General features: G+C 43.4%; 1 protein-coding gene across 4 annotated transcripts in view; it reads left to right on the top strand.

Moving 5' to 3' along the window:
- The window catches only part of ZDHHC2 (zinc finger DHHC-type palmitoyltransferase 2), a 1080498-nt gene that overhangs the window by 621254 nt on the left and 440430 nt on the right, over nucleotides 1–18814 (top strand). For all 4 annotated transcript variants that reach the window (XM_069631585.1, XM_069631586.1, XM_069631584.1 and 1 more), the window contains one exon: nucleotides 17682–17802. In XM_069631585.1, the coding sequence (XP_069487686.1) occupies nucleotides 17682–17802 (121 nt within the window). The remainder of the gene's footprint in view (nucleotides 1–17681; nucleotides 17803–18814) is intronic.

The following is an 18814-nucleotide window of genomic DNA, read 5'->3' as shown; positions in this document are numbered from 1 at the left end:
GCTGAGACTGTACACAAGCCGACGGCATCCCGTGCGACACTTCATAAACTGAAAGTGATACGCAAAAATGTAGAAGCGAAGTTAGCAGATAATTTGGCACAGGCTATACTTAGAACAAAACAACACTATTACGTCCACAGTAATAAGGCCAATCGATTACTGGCGTAAAAATTCAAAAAGCTTAGGACACGCAATAACATCCTAGCTCTGCAAGATGAGCATGGTTCGGTGTGCCGTGATGACACGGACAAACTAACAATGATACAAAATTGCTTTGCCTCTGTGTTCTTGGCTGAGCCTCTATTGCAGGAGAGCCAACTTAACTATCTAGCAGATGCCCATTTTAATTGACTGCCCACTCATGTGGTCGAAACCCAGGAAGTGGAATGGGCTATCAAAACTTTGAAAAACCAGGCACAGGGGAACAACAGATTTACAGTCACCTTTTACAAAATGTTTTTCTCCCTCCTGGTTCCACACTTGATAGCCCTGTTCAAGTTGTTCTCTGCCTCTGGCAGTGTTACGCCTACTATGAGGATGTTGACAACCATACTGATGCCCAAACCGGGCAAAGACCAAACTTGCTGTGATTCATACCGTCCTGTCACCTTAATGAATAATGATGCCAAGTTTGATTCTACAATTATGGCTCACAGGTTGATGGAGGCTCTCCCAGGGACTGTAGACGTGAATCAGACTAGGTTTATAGTAGAATGAAGTTAGTCTGATTCAGTGGGCCAGAAGGCCATTCCCTACCTAGGATTACAGATCCTGCACACTGTGTCTGGGATATTCAGATGTAACTTTCCCCCCGCTGATGGAGGAACTTACTGAGGATCTTGGCAGGTGGTCCAAACAATAAATCTCCTTGTTTGGCACAATCACAGCCATAAAATGAATCTGGTTCCCAGACTTTTGTATTACTATCTAGCTCTGCCTGTCAGAATCCCAGACCCTAGTAGGGCACTACAAGAAAAGACCTTCACATTTCTCGGGGTAATAAGAAGGGTCATATCTCTAGGAAGGTCCTATTGAGTTCATTTTAGTATGGGGGTCTGGGAGTCCCTGAAATGTTCTGGTATAATTTAGTGGCACAGATCTCTCATGTCATGACTTGCGGAAGGGATGACTCAAGGTGCAAGTGGAAATCGATAGAACAAGCCTGCTCTTTGGTGTCCCTATCTCAGATCCCGTACATGGATTCTAATGAGGCTGAAGGTTCTGTAGGTCTTTCACTGCTGACCTCGACTAGAGCTACAATCTATTACGTAAAAAGGGACATCCATCGCTGGCGTACACCATTGGCACCTATATGGAACAATCCGGATTTCCAACTGGGCATGGCGAAGGAGCAGTTTGCCTGCTGGATCATCAGAGATCTGTTGGCATTGCAGTACCTTTATAAGGTTGGGAACCCATTAACCTTTAATGAATGTAAAACAACTTTTCACTTGGATGAGTCAGAACGGCTCCATTATGCAGAGCTGAGACACTGGGCATCCCATCCCCTTTCAAAAACTAGAGCTACCAGACCCCTGAATACATTGAAGCTTACAATCCAATCCGCAAACTCTAGATCCAAAATCTCAAATTTGTATACATTATAGGGCAGAGTGGATCACACGGTTCATCTACCTACATGAGCAAGTGGGTGCAAGACTTGAGGGAGTAAATAGAGGACTAAGTCGGCCGGTCTGGTAAGAAAGTGCCTGTATTCATGGATACCGGCACTTTACCAGACCGGCCAACTACAGGTGTGCCTGTGGGGCACCTGAGTTACCATAAAGCAGGCGCCCCACTGGCATATAAAAACCATCATTACTGGATCTGGTATTGCCGGTGCCAGTAATATTGGCAAATCCTCTCATGGTTTCCTATGGGACTCCATGAATGGGGAATAACACGTCACTCCTGCACTCAGAATCCAGCCTCAGTGCCACTGGGCCGAGTGTCGGAAAATGCTAATAGCTTTTGCCGATATTCTGATGGATTTACCGCCAGGATATCGGCAAGGTCAGAACGAGGCCCAATGCATGCTCCTGGATATGGGCTCGGATGTATAAATCTTCATGGAGTGCCACAGACAGGGAGACCGCCTACAAATGATGTTATTGGTGGCATCTAACACCTCAAATATTACAGAAAATGAATGGGGTCTACTCTCCCAATTGCTGGCGAGGTTGTCCTGAAGTGCGTTCCCTGATAAATATGTTTTGGTCTTGTGGCAAGGTAAACCACTTCTGGAAAGAGGTGTTATCCCATTTTAAATAGATCACAGGACTGCAAATCCCAATGGACCCCAAGATTGTGCTATTGGGTGATACAGGGGAGAGCATACTGCCTTGAAGCAGAGTGAGAAGCCAGAGGTCGGCTCGAGGGAAATTCCCCATGCACACGAAACGTGACAAATTACTGTTTTTATCAATACATTTCAAAAGCAGGGATAGGCACACAGGCATCTGCAGATTCCAATGTACTCTCAACTAATTGGCAGGATTGGGTGAACAGTATAGGTAAGCATACGTTCTATAGGGGATAAATGATCTAATTGGTCCGGGAATATCGGGTAGCTCTGCCTGGGACCGCCCACAAGGGGCCAGCGTGAGCCTTCTCAGCCTCAGAAAATTACCAGCACATGAGCACAATGATGGGTGGGGAGAATGACCTCAGTGTACTGCCGGTTTACCAAAAAGGTTACCGCTTCTCTGACTCCTCTGTCCCTGAGCAACGACATTCCAGTCACCAACGTCATGCTGTGTTACCTTTTTGTATCTTCTGTGTTTGGTGTGAACAACAGTCTCTGCCTCCCTCGGATGAATGGGCCTTGTTCCCCAGGTTCATATCACGTGTGCAGAGTCTGTAGATTTGAGTTTCGCTGCTTGATTTTATGAAGAATTTCAGCTCCCTGCCCTTTCAGATGTTCTATCTTTTCGACTCGAAACACTCTCTCTTGGCGTCCTTGGTACGACTGAGCACTGCCAGCTATGTCTGCGTTCCTTAGGGAAATCAGTGTTTCAGGCCTCTCCCTGTGTTTTGAGCCTTTCCAGTGCCTTCCATTCATTGCAATGCATCTGTGTCTTCCATCTTTATTTATATGGCTGTTCATGTTTGTTGCTTTTAGGCGTCAGCGAGCAGTTAATGTATGTTCTTGTGCAACTAGCTAATACATCTACGTGTGCGTGTTCAGCCATGTCGCCTCTGTCATCTTGGTGGTATGCTGGGGGGTTTGGAGCACCCTACAACAATGCTTGGGAGTGGGGGGTTGAGGCCCGACAACAGCCTCTATCGGGATCTCTGGCCAACTCAATTGGACACCTACTGGTGGCTGCCAAAATAACAATTGCTCACAAGTGGAAGAGTCCTGAAGGCCCTGTACTCTCAATGTGATGGATCAAAGTCTGAGACATTTTGATTGCTGTAAAGATCACTGCCATATGTGAAGAACGATACTGGAAGTATGTTTCAACGTGATTGCCATTTATTGAATATGCTGAACAGTTACCAGCCATTGTGGCAAAGCCACCCATGCCACGACAAGCTCTTCCTGCTGTGACTAAGGTTGTTGGGTATAAGATATTCAGCATGTACAATTTCCAAAGGGGTGATTTAGGTGTATTGCCTATCACAGATGGCGTTTGACTTGAGACATTTGTCAGAGGAGGCGGGAGGGCATATTTTGTCACATGTCAGATGTTTTTACCTCACCCCACTGAGGCATTGTCACACTTCCTATACATTTATTGCTGTGCCCACAGCCCACAGTCTTTTATTTATTTATTTATTTATTTAGCATTTATTTACAGCGCACAAAAGCCTCTGGTATCTAGGTGACTGTTGCAAGAAGTGCATGGTACATATGGTAGTTACAAGATGCATTGTAGATTCTTACGTCATGGTACAGGAGGCTACTACGGATGCGCATAGAAGTAAGCAAGTCAAAATAGGTAGGGTGCACCTTCTGGAAAAGCCACACCTCTTGTAGCGGGGGGCTACTTCAGACATGCGCACAAGCAAACATGACAAAGTAGGTAGGGCACACCATCTGGAAAAGCCGCGTCTCATGTAGCGGGGACTACTTCAGACATGCACACAAGCAAGCATAGCAAAAAAGGTAGGGCGCACCATCTGGAAAAACCACGCCTCATTTAGCGCGGGGATACTTCTAACGTGCAAGCATGACACAATAGGTAGGGCACCCCATCTGTAAAAGCTGCTCCTCATACAATGGGGGGTACTTCAGTTGTGCATGATATGAGGAAATCAAGATGAAGACAAACATATCAAGGTGTATAGGATGTGAGCGATGGCTGTTCAATATGCCTGAGGTCAGGTTACTAGCAGGCAAGAGAGAGCAATGAAAGCCCATGAGTAAATGAGCTAAGTGCGCGGAGACGTACATGTTACACATCGTGCAGGCATTATGTGAAGACTGTTTAGTCAGAACAGTGCAGTAGGTTGAGCGTAGATCGGCGACATGTAGTAGGGGAGAGCGCAAAAAACAGAATGGTAGTAGTTCAGTTCCATCTAGATGCGAAAGTCCACATGAAGGCCAAAAAACAATGTTTTACATCAGCCTGTTTAGTGGAGGCACGTTAAAGGGGACAGCAGATTGAGCAGTTGGAGGGGGGAGGGATGGGTAGGAACAGAGGTGAGGAGGCGCAGGCTTTGAAAAAGCAAAGCTGGGAAAAGTTTCTAGGGATGGCAACAGAGAAGCAACGTAACCAAAACAGATGGTGGCACAACGCACTGCTATTCGGTAGCGGGGGGAGAGAGCATCACTGTACATATGGACCTGCGGACGGAACGCACGTGGGCACTCTTACCTTTAGGTGAACCATGTTAACAGGGATAGGTCAATGCAGCGCTGGGCCTCATGACTTGCAACATGACCGCAGGGCCCGTATCGTACAAGAGGGTTGGATCCCCTTCAGAGCAGAGACAGGCCAAGACAGGAACAAACATAAGCTTTTGTATGGAGCCTTGGTATGAGGCTGGCTCCGCCTTCCGGCTCTGGGGCTGGAAGTCCTTTCTTGCAATGGGGAGCCAATCAGAAGGCTCGGTGGTGGAGGGTGGCTGCAGAGCTGTGAGGCACAGGTCATTTCGGGCTGATTTTGTGTCAATTGATGGAATCCTCATCCAATTGAGTCGATGAATGCAGGCATGGAGATAATGCTGCAGGAGGCTCGATGTACTTCACTCCAGTGCATACAACTTCCAATAAACGATTTCAACATAAAAATAAATACATAAAATGGTTAATTTTTAAAATCTATTTTTATTTTTTTTTTTCACAACATAGGGCCTCATTACACGGTAGGCGGTAACCATGGCGCTATTAGCGACATGGTTGCCGCCGGTACCGTACCGAGTCCGCCTTGGTGGATGGCGGAATTACCGCCCTACTCCAAGGTTAGCGGGGGCGGTAATTCCCCAATCCCCATTTACCCTTCCCCATTCCCATTTTTGCCCCATAGGGCTCAATGGGACTGGGGAAGGTGCTAATTACGGTACCGCAAATTGCGGTACCGTAATTAGCTCTGAGGTCCCTTTGCGGGTCCCGTCCTTAACGCCTGGAAAAACCAGGCGTTAAGGGAGGACCCGCAAAGGGACCTCGTAGTAAGGCGGTAAGGGTTTACCGGTACCGGTGCCCTTACCGGTACCGGTAAACCCTTACCGCCTACCGTGTAATGAGGCCCATAGTGTTTTATAGCAAAAACTGTGCTCATATAAAACATTGTCAACTGCATAGGCCATTCAATACATCCAGCACAAAAAGTAGAGTCATACAAAGTAGAATATAGGTTTTCCACCCCTCTCAAAACATTGTCACAACATCATGTCTTCCAATATGTTCCCCCTTCCCTGTGTCCAAGTATGGATTGTGGGTTCAGGGAGGTTTCAAATCCGGTGAAGAGACCAGTTCATTCAACATTTGACCCCAGTCTAATCCCGCTCCTACTTCCTCTTCTGCATTTCTATTTTTCTATAAGATCTCCACTTCTGCTAACCTCCACTGTTGAACATCCGCTATCCATTGTTGTATCAGTGGACCCTTTTGGCATTCCCATACTAATGCTAATTGTCTTTTAACCAGTACCAGCATAAACTGCATAATCCATTTCTGGGTCTTTTATTTTTTACTTCCAGGAATTCCCACAAACACAAAGATGGTATTCTCGCATACACGCAGTGCATTCATTTATTAATCCTCTAAAGAACACCTTCCCAATATTTCACAATAACTGGACAGTGCCACACCATATGCCAAAAGCCTGCCAAACCCACTCCACACCACATACATCCATGTGATAGATTTTGTTAATGGCATTCCATTTTTCTGGGGTCATTTACACCTTGTGTAAGTAATTACATTGCATTAATTGCAATATTGCATTTTGCAATACCTTTTTTACTTGTTCCCATATTGAAGACCATTCCCTCTCCAAGATCATGCGTTTGTTTATTCTGGAAGAACGAATTACTGGTCCAATGAAGTCTACTTGCAAATCTGGCCATGGTAACATCATTCCTCTTTTCTGTAGGAGCTCTGTGTGTGGGATAACTTGGTTGGAACTGAACACACAACAGACATCCATTTAAAAAGATATTGAGATCATGGCCAAGTGGGGCCAGTAAGGTAGGTACCACCCACTGGTCATATCCAAATTGCGGTTGCCTCACCAACATCCCGTCTTGAACCTTGAATATATTCTGATTTTTCATCAGAATGCCGAGGTCTTCCTTTCCTTCATAGTCTGATTGTACCAGAGGAAATCTGACTGGATCGTCTAAATATTTACAGAATTTCCAAATAATTGTATCCCCTTTTTGAGCGGTGTTCAAGTCTACATCAGGAGTATCTCTACTTCACTGAGCAGCTGTAAATTCACTGTCAGTGCGAGTTTGTGATATGGTCACTGCCATGACATGAATTTCTCCCAGGAGGTGCTCCATATCTATGAAGTCCCTGTGTAGAGCCACTGTTTTGGACAATTGTTCAGACAAGTTGTTTCCAGTCTTATCAGGACCCTCTATCATGGAATGATCTTTGATCTTTTTCCAATACATGGTAATTTCATTAGACGTCACCAGATCGGCAATAGTCTGGATCAATATACCATCTTTAACTGTTTATTATTTGCAAAAAGCATGCCTCCATTTTTCCAATTAATCAGGAGTTCCATAAACTCATTTCGTACATAATCAGAATCAGTGATAATCACCAGTTCTGTGAGTTGGTGGTTTGCTGCAGTATTGACGGCTTGATAAATTGCCTTCAGCTGTGCCACCTGTCTACTTCAGGGACCTATTTTGTAACCAGCAGGAGGTTCGGGAAGATCATTTACCCAAGCGTTCCCAATGCTAGCAACCAGTTCTTTCTCCCTATCTTTTGTAATATGGTAGGAACATACATACGCATAAACTGTGGGTATCCCCTGCTAAGTGTTTTCTTCATACACCTTGTGCAGGGATGCCATGTATGCCTCCATATTATTATTGGTGATCAGACTTTTGTCCTTGAGTCAGTGTTCTTCAGCACAATCATATAAGTCTGCCAATCATTGAGCTAGAGGGCTCTTCTTATTTTGGCCGTATCTGACATCCACTAAAAAGCCCTGCATTGACAGAATCCAAGAAGTGATTTTTTAATGAGAGACATTCCCATCCCGTATTCTATCAGATCTCTACCATTGTGTGCACCACCTGGAAAAACGGGCAGTTGTTTTTCAATGCCCACATCTTTGCCACAAGTGCTTTTTCACAATCATTCAATTTTTCTTCTACGGAGGATAATTTTTATTTGTTGAATTTCGGCCTCGTCAGGGGTTGGGCAGAGCGGTAAAAATACGGTGGTAATGTTATTGCCATTCCATTACTGCTTTGCCCAATACTGAGTTTGGCAGAAAGTGGGAGTTTTACCTGCAGCTTTTTTGCTGGAGGTAAAAACGTCCTCTTTCCGGCAGTGTTATATGCGTGACGCTAATTGCACAGACGCTAATAGCGCAGGGAAAGCCACAATGGGAATGGGGACTAGCAGTGCCGCTGCGATTCACATTTACTGCTGGGATACCGGCCAACTCATGATGAGGCCCTTTGTCATGTTTTTGGCATAACACTGCTGTCAAACAGGTATCTGAAAAAACAGTCTCTAAGAAATTGCTCCTTATTCTTGGTGGAAAAGCCAAACAAGCTCCTTGTTTGTGACAGGCTTCTTTTCAAGTACTTCACTGCCTCAGATTGTGCTTACCCCCACTCCCACTTAACCTGGCCTAAAATAAGAGGACCAAAGGTTGAGTGATCTCTGCATAGTTCTCAATGAACTTTGGATTATAATTAGTCAATCCAAGGAGGCTTTGAAACTCACACCGAGTTGTGGGGTTCTTTAATATGAGGAAGGCATCTACCTTCTTTTACTGGGGATTGAAGCCCTCTGCTGTAATTCTGTGCACCAGAAAGTTCACTTTGGTCTTGTACCATTGTCCTTTCTGGAAAGATAATTTTGCACCAGCTCATTGCAACTGGGTAAGAACAGGTCTGATTTCTGACGGATTATTTTCCGCAGTTGAGATTTTGATCAACAGATCATACACATAGTTTCAACTTTCTTTCAGATGAGTCATGGCCTTGTGAAGGAAAATGTTGAATTTATTTCTGGAATTGATGTACCCAAAGGGAGTACAGGTCCAATTATATTCTTGCACCCCGAAGGTAAAGGCAAGCTTATACTGATATGATCTTCCGTATTCACGGTACTGTCCAATAACAGTTTGTCAAGTCAAGGGCTAAGTACACTTTTGATCCTTGTATCTGTGCCAGTCCTTGGTCGTTATAGGGAAGAAGCCACCTTGACATGTGGACCCGTTTATTCAACTCCCACATATCAGCACAAAGTCTCCATTGTCCATTGGGTTTTAGGATCTGCAGTACTGAGTTGTTAAATGTACTGTGGATCATATAAATTATGCCACAGTATTACAGGTTTCTGATAATCTCTTTAAGTGATTCCATGGGTGCGAGAGCCAGCAGCATTGTTTTACAAACACGGGAGCCATTTCAGGGTCCGTTGGTACTGGCGTTGCATGAAAAGTTTTATGCCCACAATCATAGGAGTCAACTGAGAAGATGCTCTAGAAATCCAGGATTACCTGTCTCAGTTATTATTGCTGTTCATTGGTTTCACAGGCATCAACCAGACTGATCTGTTCTTCTAACATCTGCCAGAAGCCCAGAAACATCATGGGTGTCGATATTTCAGAAGTATCCTCCAGTTGGGTGGAGAGATCTCTTTTAATGGTATTTACCTGGACAGGAGGTTCAATGGATTCGAGATAGTTATTATGAACTCCAAATACTACCTTGTCTTCCAAGATGTCACAGGTAACATATTGTACCCCCTGGGCATTAAGACTATACTAAGAAATGTCCCCCATGTCGATGTTGAACATTTCTGATTGGTTACTGTCTGTTTTATCGCAACAATTTTCAGGAATTGCACCTATACGTTCCTTTTCTAAGTCAAATGAATATTACTGGGAATCAATGGCCATTCCAATAGATATGTCTCTGCCCAAATAATCATTTGAGGGTCGCTGTTATCCACCAATATTTGAATGGTGTCGTCATTCAGGTTGACTAAGGGATTTGGATCTAAGTGCAATCCTTGTTGTAGTATGGTATAACTCTAGTTTATAAATGTTTCCTGATTTTTTAGGATTTGTCCTCTTTTCTTAATTTTGATTGGTACGGTGAATTGTCCCACCTGTCTTGTGATAGTAACCTCTTCTTTTGCCTGGACTTCAGTCGCATAAAGCAACAATTCAGCTAGCCAAAATGCTTTCTCAACTTTGTCAAAGCCCATTGGTTTACCTCCCAGTCTTGACCAAACTTTATCATTAATAAAATAAAAATTATGGAGAATATCACTACCTAGATACAATTCAGAAACACCATTGCTAACGATCCAACAATCATGGTCAATAGTTTGATATTTTTAACTTGCACCTGCAAGGTGTTACATGTTTTGAATTTGGAGTTTCTAGATCATCCCATTTAATTGTCAAATTAAGAGTGGGAATGGCCTGATCCTATTAGAGTCGCATAAACAGTGCTTCACTTAAGAAGATTTTCCATTGTTTAGACAGACTCTGGTGAGCACAGGATCTTTTCCTCCAATTATTTAGATGAGGAAGAATGTGTGTTCACCTTTCCTCTGGATGCCAGTCAAATTATGAATATGTTTTTCGGAATTCTTTTTCGAAAGTACTTTGAATTTCTTTGGGGTCCTTCTGGATATAGAACCTCAAGGTATCCCCAGCCAACGTGGAAGACCACATCTTGTTGGAAGGGAGATTCATTCTTAAGAGTTAGGATGAGGTCCCCTCACTACTTCCCCTCACTACTATGGTCTGCTATTGAGATTATGGTGATGTCGGGAACCTGATTATTTTGAAAATGAAATTCTATTTGATTGGGTTGCCATTTAATTAACAAGTACCATTCAAACTGACATAATTGGTACTTGTCTTCAGCCTGATGTGATGGTTTCTTTGGGTCCAGCTAACCTGGTGCATGCAATCAGTCAGAGAGCCTCCGAAGAAAATAATTCCCCAGTAAGCAGGGTGTTCCCCTCTGGAGCCAGGAAGATCACCAGGTGTTTCAGGTGATGTCTCCCAATTTTCATTTCCAGATCCGCAATTCTATTGACAGAAATGACATTTTCATTAACATTTTTGAGTTCTTCTAAGTCTAGAAGAGGATTGAGAGGAATTTGATGGTGCACCCTTCACCCAGGTTGAGTTTCTCAAATGTTTGCTTTGAAATCAAGGTTGCCTGAGACCCGGTGTCTACCAGAGCTGATAAATCACACTGACCTCGTATTTGTATTTGTATTTGCATTTATTGAATTTAAAACATGCTTTCGCCAAAGCGCCTTAGCAAAATAAGGAAATGGTACAAAATTACAGAGCAAGATTGACAAAATACAACATTGAGTTAAGAAGCAGGCAATGAGGATAGAAAGTAGGCCTTCAGACAAGTACTGAACATTTGATAGGAAGAGGAAGAACAGATAGTAAGAGGAAGAGAATTCCAATGCAAGCAGAGAAAAAGAAAAGCGAAGAGGGGGCTTAGGGACAACAAGGCGATAGGTAGAGTGGGAGCATAAGGCTTGTGTGGGGGAATTGAAAGAAATAAGAGATAGGGTGGAACAAGACCATGAATATATTTAAAAACAATGGAAAGGAAGTAAAACAAAATATGAGATTCAAATGGTAGAATAGAAGCTGTTAGAAATGAGGAGGAGATGGAGGAACAGGGAGAAAGAGTGAAAAGTAGATGAATAGCGGAGTTATACATAGAACGTGAAGGGGTAGACAAGAGCTAGGGCGTCCAATCAGGAGAGAACAGCAACAGTCAATGAGGGAGAAAATGAAGACAGAAATGAAGAGTGTGGTGGCGTGAAAAGAGAGAAAAGGATGAACGCAATGAAGATTAAAGAGAAGAAAGTGACAGTTACGCCGAGTAAGAGAGAAATGGGAAGAGTAGGTGAGGGAAGAGCCAAAGAGGATGCTGAGATTCAGAGCGGAAGAAGCGAAAGAAAGCTGAGGAGGAAACGAAAGATGGGTAATGGGGCAGAAGAGGAGAGAGGAAGGAAAAGGACTTCCTTTAGATGGGTTAAGATGAAAGAAGTGAGAGCTAATCCAAGATTGGATGGAAGAGAGACAGACAGAGACTTGAGAGTGCAGAGAATCGGAGAACTCTGAATAAGAGAAAAAGATTTGGGAGTTATTGGCATAGAAGGGACAGTAAAGGTTAAAAGAAGAGATGAGAGAGGAAAGAGGGGTGGTATGCAATGAGAACAAAAGAGGACAAAGGACAGAGCCTTGAAAGACACTGTACAGTTGTAAAAGTGGAGGAGAAAGCTGGCCAGCCCAGGATACAGAGTAAGTATTTCTAAATGACAAGTCTCCTTTTTCTGGGTTTTCTGGGTACTCCGCTGTCTCAATGGTGACTATTATATTTCTCTTTTCTTGAAAGGTTACTCTTTTTCTCAGTTCTTTTGGTTCTAGTTTCCAGTAGGTAAAGGTGTTGCTACTATTTTCTGGTATTTCTTTATTTAATTCAGTGGTCATTTTATGGGTTAGAAAGGAAGCTTCCTCTAAGGCTTGGCATACCTTTTCATCCCTGTCCCCTTTTTCTTCTTCCACTAAAATACTCAAAATGTAGGCCCTTTTCTTACAGTCTCCTACTATGTCTATCCATATTCTGTTCATTTACCACCTTCCTGGCTACGAGTTTTGCAATGCTTTTTTAGAGCTAGTCGCCAAACTTCAGATTTGCTTTGCTAATCTTTGCGTGCTTGGCAATGTCGATCTTAGAGCGATTGACCCACCTGACTCATTAGCTTGCTGCTTTATTTCTGCTACAAGCAATCTTGTCCTTTCCCAGTTGGTTATGGGGCCTGCTGACCAGCAGGGTAAAACCCTGGATCGTATTTTTGCCATGGAGCATTCTACTACAGTCTACCGTGCCTTATTGGTCGAGTGGACTGATCATTTTATAATTCCCTTCTCTTGGGAATCTAAATCTTAATGCCCCTTGCCGTAAAATTCCTATTGTCCCTCAGCGGAATTGGGGCACTGTGTCTGCTGCCGACATTCAGACGCAGATGGATATTCACTGTGTAGGCATTCTAATGCCTGACCTGAGTTGTATTTCATACACCTTTGTAGCATCTGCTGATTATTTGGCCCTGCTTAATCCACGTAAACTGACCATCTTCGAGATATTTGTCTTCAAAGACATCAGGCGAAGCGAAAATGGAGGTCAAGCTATTGCCTTGTGGCTAAGGAGCCCTTGTGTCTAATCTTGTCTTTCTTCCACAATGCCATTTGTGAAGCGAAATGTGCCTATTTTGTGCTTCAGGTTGAAGGTTCTCTTAATCAACCTCGAGCACTTTTTAGAATTGTGAGCTCCCTTTCTTCCCCTCTTCTGTAAGCTATTCCATCTTCTCACTCTCTGTGTGACTCTTTGTCTCTGTATTTTATAGAAACAATTGAGAACATGTGAGCTGGTATCTGTTCTTTAGAAGTACTGGCTGGTGAGCCATGATGTCTGGTTCTCATGCCCAAATCTTCTCATCTGTGGTCTATGTTTCCTGTTTTTACACTACATGATAACATCTCTGCTTCGTCTAAATTTAAGTCTTCTTCTCCGACTGACTCTATTCCTCTTCGGGTGCTAAAAGAAGATATGCCCCTTACTGCCCCATTAATAACACAGGCGGTCAACCTTTCTCTTAGCTCTGGATCTATTCCGCCTACTTTGAAGCACGGTTTGGTTATCCCTCTCTTGAAGAAACCCTCCCTGGATCCCTCTGTTTCTTCTAAATTTCATCCCATCTCCTTACTGTCTTTTTTGATTAAGCTATTCTAATCTGTGGTTGGTTCTCATCTTAGTTCTTTTCTGGAGGATTCTGCCTTCTTTGACCCTTCCCAGTCCAGCTTTTGACCAGGTCACTGCACAGAGGGAGTGCTGGTCTCAGCAGTGGATGACCTTGTGATGATTGTGCTACTCAACCTCTCTCTTGTTGAGACTGTGTTTTGGCTGCAAGCTTGCTTGGTGGCTGTGGGTAATGGATGTACATGAATTGGCACAAGCTGAATGGTGACAAGACTGAGGTGTTAGTGGTAGGCCCTCTTGCGGGTCAGGCTCTCTGGACTCCTATTTTCTGCCCTCCCTCTTTTGGCTCCTTTCCCAATCCTGTACATATGGTGAAGGCTGTGTGGGTTCAAATCTCAGCTTCTCTTTACCAGCGAAAATCAGATTATTGCTGTGTACCAGAAAGGCTATTTCAAGTAAAGAATTATACATAAGGTCCTCCCTTTTATACCTCCCCTGTTGGACTATTGCAATTCTCTCTACCTGGCACAGCCTGCCTACTGTTCGGGCGTCTTCAGGCCCATAGAATCCTGCAGAAAGAGTAGCCACTTTGATATCTAGATGCTCTCATATTACCCCGGTAATCATTTGCACTGGCTTCCTGTGGATAAACGCATTCATTTAAAATCTTTGTGCCTGGTCCATCGTGATTTTTAGTGGTACAGTGGCAGAAGATCTGCAAGCTAAATTCTGTCCCTATGTTCCTGCATGTGCCCTTCGCTCTGCTGAGGCCTGTTTGGTCCCTTTTGCTCATGTGAAATATTCTCGGATTGGTAGCCGAGTATTCTCTATCGCAGCTGCTAGATTGTGAACTCTCTCCTGCTGCTTAGCCGGACCTAGGAGAATCACCAGTCATGTTGGTGGTCACTGAAGTCCCATTTGTTCCAACTGCTGTTAGTACCAAGATGCCTTTGGCCGGATGCTGCCCTCTACATATTCGTATAACATAACATAACATACTATTAATTGGATTGTTGGCCCCCCTGTTTTGGGGTTATATACCTGTACCCCACGATGGGCCTAGAACCCAGGTATCGTAGACATATGCATATACTAGTGTCAGAAGGGTAAGTATTTTGTAACATTGGTTGAGTGTCACTCGATTGGAACTGGGCAGAATGCCTCCTCTATCGGGCATTCTGTTTGTTGGGATAAGGTGCATTCTTTGAACCCCATGGCTGCAGATCCAAAGAAGGCACCCTCTTCACCTTCACCTTCACCTTTCACGGTGATGGATGTTGAATTTGATTTGGGAGATTTTAGATTATTTTTATTTTTTGCATGTTTTTGGACCTCATAATTTCTAGTAGCCTGTGAAATCACATATTCAAGACTTCGCAAATTGTCAAAGACCCATGCTAATTGGGTGATTATGTATTTCGGGAGTGCATGGAAAAATGTGCTTATACACTCCCTACTGTTAGTATTTACCCATTGTGAAATCTGTGCAAATACATGTTTCAACTCTTGGGCAAACTCTCTAGGTGATTGGTCCTCGCCACATACCATGTTGCATGCAACGTTGCGGGCATTATGTGGGTTTGTATGGGTATTCAATATAACATGAGGTAGTTAGCAAGTTATTCAACAGTTAGGCCAAAGGATTGATTTAGTCTATTTGGGTTCACAGTACAAAATCTTAATTTATTCAAAACAACCATTGATATAAAAGACAATTCGACTTGTCAATATAGTTGTAAAACACTTTAAAACACAATCCTTATTGTGACAGTTTGTCCTCTGAAATGGGGACTAGTGTTAGATTAGTAGACACAGTTAGTTATCAACAGCTTTCAAAGCATTTGCTAATATACACTTGTCGTACTCTAAAAAGAGTTACATTTTCTGATTCTACTATATATGTAAACTAGAGTTTAGGACTCAACATGTTTCTGTTCTCTATTGTAGATAGCGGAACATTTGTCAGGAGAATGGTCATGTTGGTTGTGGCAATATTAAAACATACAGTTCACCACGATTACATCAAACGTTTTGCTTATGGCGAGGAATTGTTGATTTTTTCTGTATGTTGTAACTGTTGAAGAACAGACAATAAAAAGGGGAAGCTTTAGTTGCTGAATTCCTTTAGTTCATTATCATTGTTATAATTGTGCTCAGTCAGTGTAAAAATAACCTGCTTGAGCGTGAAGTTGGTCTCTGGTGGATGATGTCCCCCAAGAATGTTGTGACTAATCATCAGCGGTCTGGTTCAGCCTTTAGTGCCGTAGTACCGACCTATGAATAAATATCAGGGAGAGTAATCCTTAGTTTGTCCAAAGTTTTAGCCCCTCTTCTTTCGTATCTCTTTACATATCGCATTGGTGTATTTCTATAGGTAGAACAACATACCTGTTGCTTCTTCGGAATGTGGTTTCCTCGGGTTATCGTCTAGGGTCTAATACTTCTTTTATTAGTAGGTTTAGTTGGTTTCACGAAATCTGCAACTGCAGGGTAGGAGATGACTTACAATGTCTAGGATAAAGCCAGCGAGGTCTTAGTGGGGCTAATCCTGATTTTAAACATCTATATATGTTCATTGGTGGGGTTGGATTTGCTTCCAGGTTGAATTTTGGATAAGAAGAGGACCTCTGCAGCTATGTTGTCATATCATCATTGGAGCCAAGAATCCATTGATGAAGCACAGCCTGCTGAAGATCCAAAGAAGACTCCTGAAGTGGCCAGGTATCCCCCCCTGTGTCCAGCCCAGTGAAGCCCTGTTTAACTATCTGATATCAAAAGGCCTGAGCAGTGCTTCAATCCTTGCATTAGTGGGATCAACTAGTCTCAACACCGTCTTGAGGATCCTGCCCTCTGAGCCTTTGGAAGTGTTGCTGGACTGCCCGGTAGACTGACCAGCTCACTCGTGGGCTACCTCACCAGACGCATTGCCATTCCACGTTCAAGTCCAGAACTCTGGTGGTTGCTAGCTCTTGCCTCTAGTAGCCTTTTCCCTGAATTTCAGCATCCCTGCATTAAGGGATCCAGCCCTGGAGCAACTGCTGTGACCTCGACCGGAAGGACGCCTGTCATCGCCTGTGTGCAGAGACCGTTGCTGGAACTCACCTTTCTCCAAACTGTGAAGCGTTCCGAAGAGGCCTGAATAGGTGGTTCTTGCATTTGATCATCGAAAGAGGTTGCATCTTGCAGCTGCCCCAGTCCTCGTACCCACACCTCTTACCACTCACCAGACCAATGGCAGACGATTGAGCCCCCAGCGACCCACAGATGATCCACAAAGTCATCTGGGAAAATCTGAGTCAGGGGGTAAGAAAACGCAGTGCATCTGTGGCTCCCTATCGTCCATAGGATAACAAGGGGAACAAGTCGCTTTGTCTCCTTATTCCATTCCATTTACCTTTCTGTCATCGAACCTGGGTCATGTATCCTGCACCTGGGATAGCCTTGGGTTTGGAATACAAGAAAACATTTACTTACATATGGTAAAATAGTTGAAGGACCTTTAAACTATCACCAACACAAGCCTATTGAAACCTGCCTACAGAGGCACCATTTTGGTGAGAAACATTGTGACTCCTGTCACTTTGGGCACAAGGCCCCATTTATATTAGGGTTTGGACCGCTTAAGTTAGGTTGTTGTCTTGTGATCTGGGTACATCATTTACTGCATCTGAAAATGTGCTTAATACGTTTTTGGTTGAATATATGAACCTATGTTGACCGTATATGTTTGTATCATAGAGTGTTGTGCAATAATACTACCTGTTAGATTCATTTTTCAGTGTGTTAATGAGGCCTATTATAAATAGTTGTATTTTTATAACTGGCTGTCTAAACAGAATTATTTTGTGCCATACTGTGTGGACTCATTGAGCCCTGACCCCTCTCGCCTGAGAATACGCCTTGACTACTCTCCATTGCTACCTTGATTGGGTTTGGACTAACCTCTCACTGTTCCGTGTTCGCTATAACTAGGGTGGCCTCCTAAAATCTGTCCACCAAAGATGCTTGAAATCCATCTTAACAATGAGCCACCTCTGGTCTGATGCATTATGTCGAAGCATTTCAACAGCAGTATATATGCAGTGCTTTAGCTGCACTCACATGTATGCAACATGCGTACTTTAACAAGATCTCTAGCAGGAAATGTGCAATTTCCCGTAAAAGGAACAAAGCAAAAACATACATCTTCAGAATATTAAGTCGATAATAACGAACCCTAAAAATACAATATGTTCCTGCTACATAATTCTCAAGACATGCCATTTTTGTTTTGCTAACAGGGTGAACAACTGCGTGGGATTTTCCAATTACAAGTTTTTCCTCCTCTTCTTGGCATATTCTCTGCTCTACTGCCTGTTTATTGCTGCCACGGATCTTCGATTCTTCATCAAATTCTGGACGGTAGGCTTTTCCTACCAAATTACTTTTGTGGAAGAGTAAATGATCTTTAAAATGTTGCTTTGAAGGCACTTTCAAGTGCTGCTACTGTGCACAACGTTATTTGGAAATACTCGTCGTGTTAAGGGAAATTATTTCTAACTTTCAGTGGCTTGAAAATCAAAGCTACACTGGTTACTGTTTGTAAAGTTCGTAACAGGCAAAGATGCATGTGTCCAATGAGGGCAGGAATGTGCCTTCAATCCCTTACATTGTAAAACGAGAAACTGGCCCTCATTACATTGTTGCTGATCCAGAAACAACGATGCTGGTAACCCTTCATGGAAGCACTGGCACTGGTTCTTCCGTGTCCCCACTCCATAGAGTCCCGTGGGACTCTATGGGAATGGGGATTAACAAATATACCGGCGACTGACTTCCCGGCCTCCGGACTCGAAATGAGCCTGTGGCACCGGGAAGTCGGGCGCCATTACATTTTAATGGGTCTGGAGGCAACCCGAGGCTATGTTTCCATTCCTTGATGTGTTGTTTATGTGGTACAGCGTTTCCATGCTGCTTAACTCCATCAATGTGATATGTGTTAGCAGTTTTCTCCAGCCTTAAAGAGTCTGTAGCAAAGGAGAAACAAAAGAAACAGGCACTATTAGAAGTGTATGATAAATGAAAAAAAGAACAGGCACTACTACCATATCATCGTTTTGTAAGATGTTGTGCTATGAAAAGGCCACGATGTTCAGTTACAGAATTGTTATTTTCCCAGTCTTTACTGCACTGCACAATATGAAAACTGATTGTTGGCATACAAGAGATGTAATCTAAACTGTGCAGCAGGCTTAATGTGGATATCGAGGTGCGGGTTGTAAGAATAACTGCAAAGAATATGTGCCTTGAATTGATCCATCTTGAAACCCATTTGAGTAATGGCTTTTCTCAGCTGACATGAAATCACACCTAAGCCAAGTGTTTCTGCTGCTTTGACAAATGAGATCTATGTCACTTAATGACGACACAAGAA

The sequence above is a fragment of the Ambystoma mexicanum genome, chromosome 6q, assembly GCF_040938575.1.
Source record: "Ambystoma mexicanum isolate Mex_15411 chromosome 6q, UKY_AmexF1_1, whole genome shotgun sequence".
Lineage (NCBI taxonomy): Eukaryota > Metazoa > Chordata > Amphibia > Caudata > Ambystomatidae > Ambystoma > Ambystoma mexicanum.
This window is presented reverse-complemented; position numbering and strand designations above follow the sequence as displayed.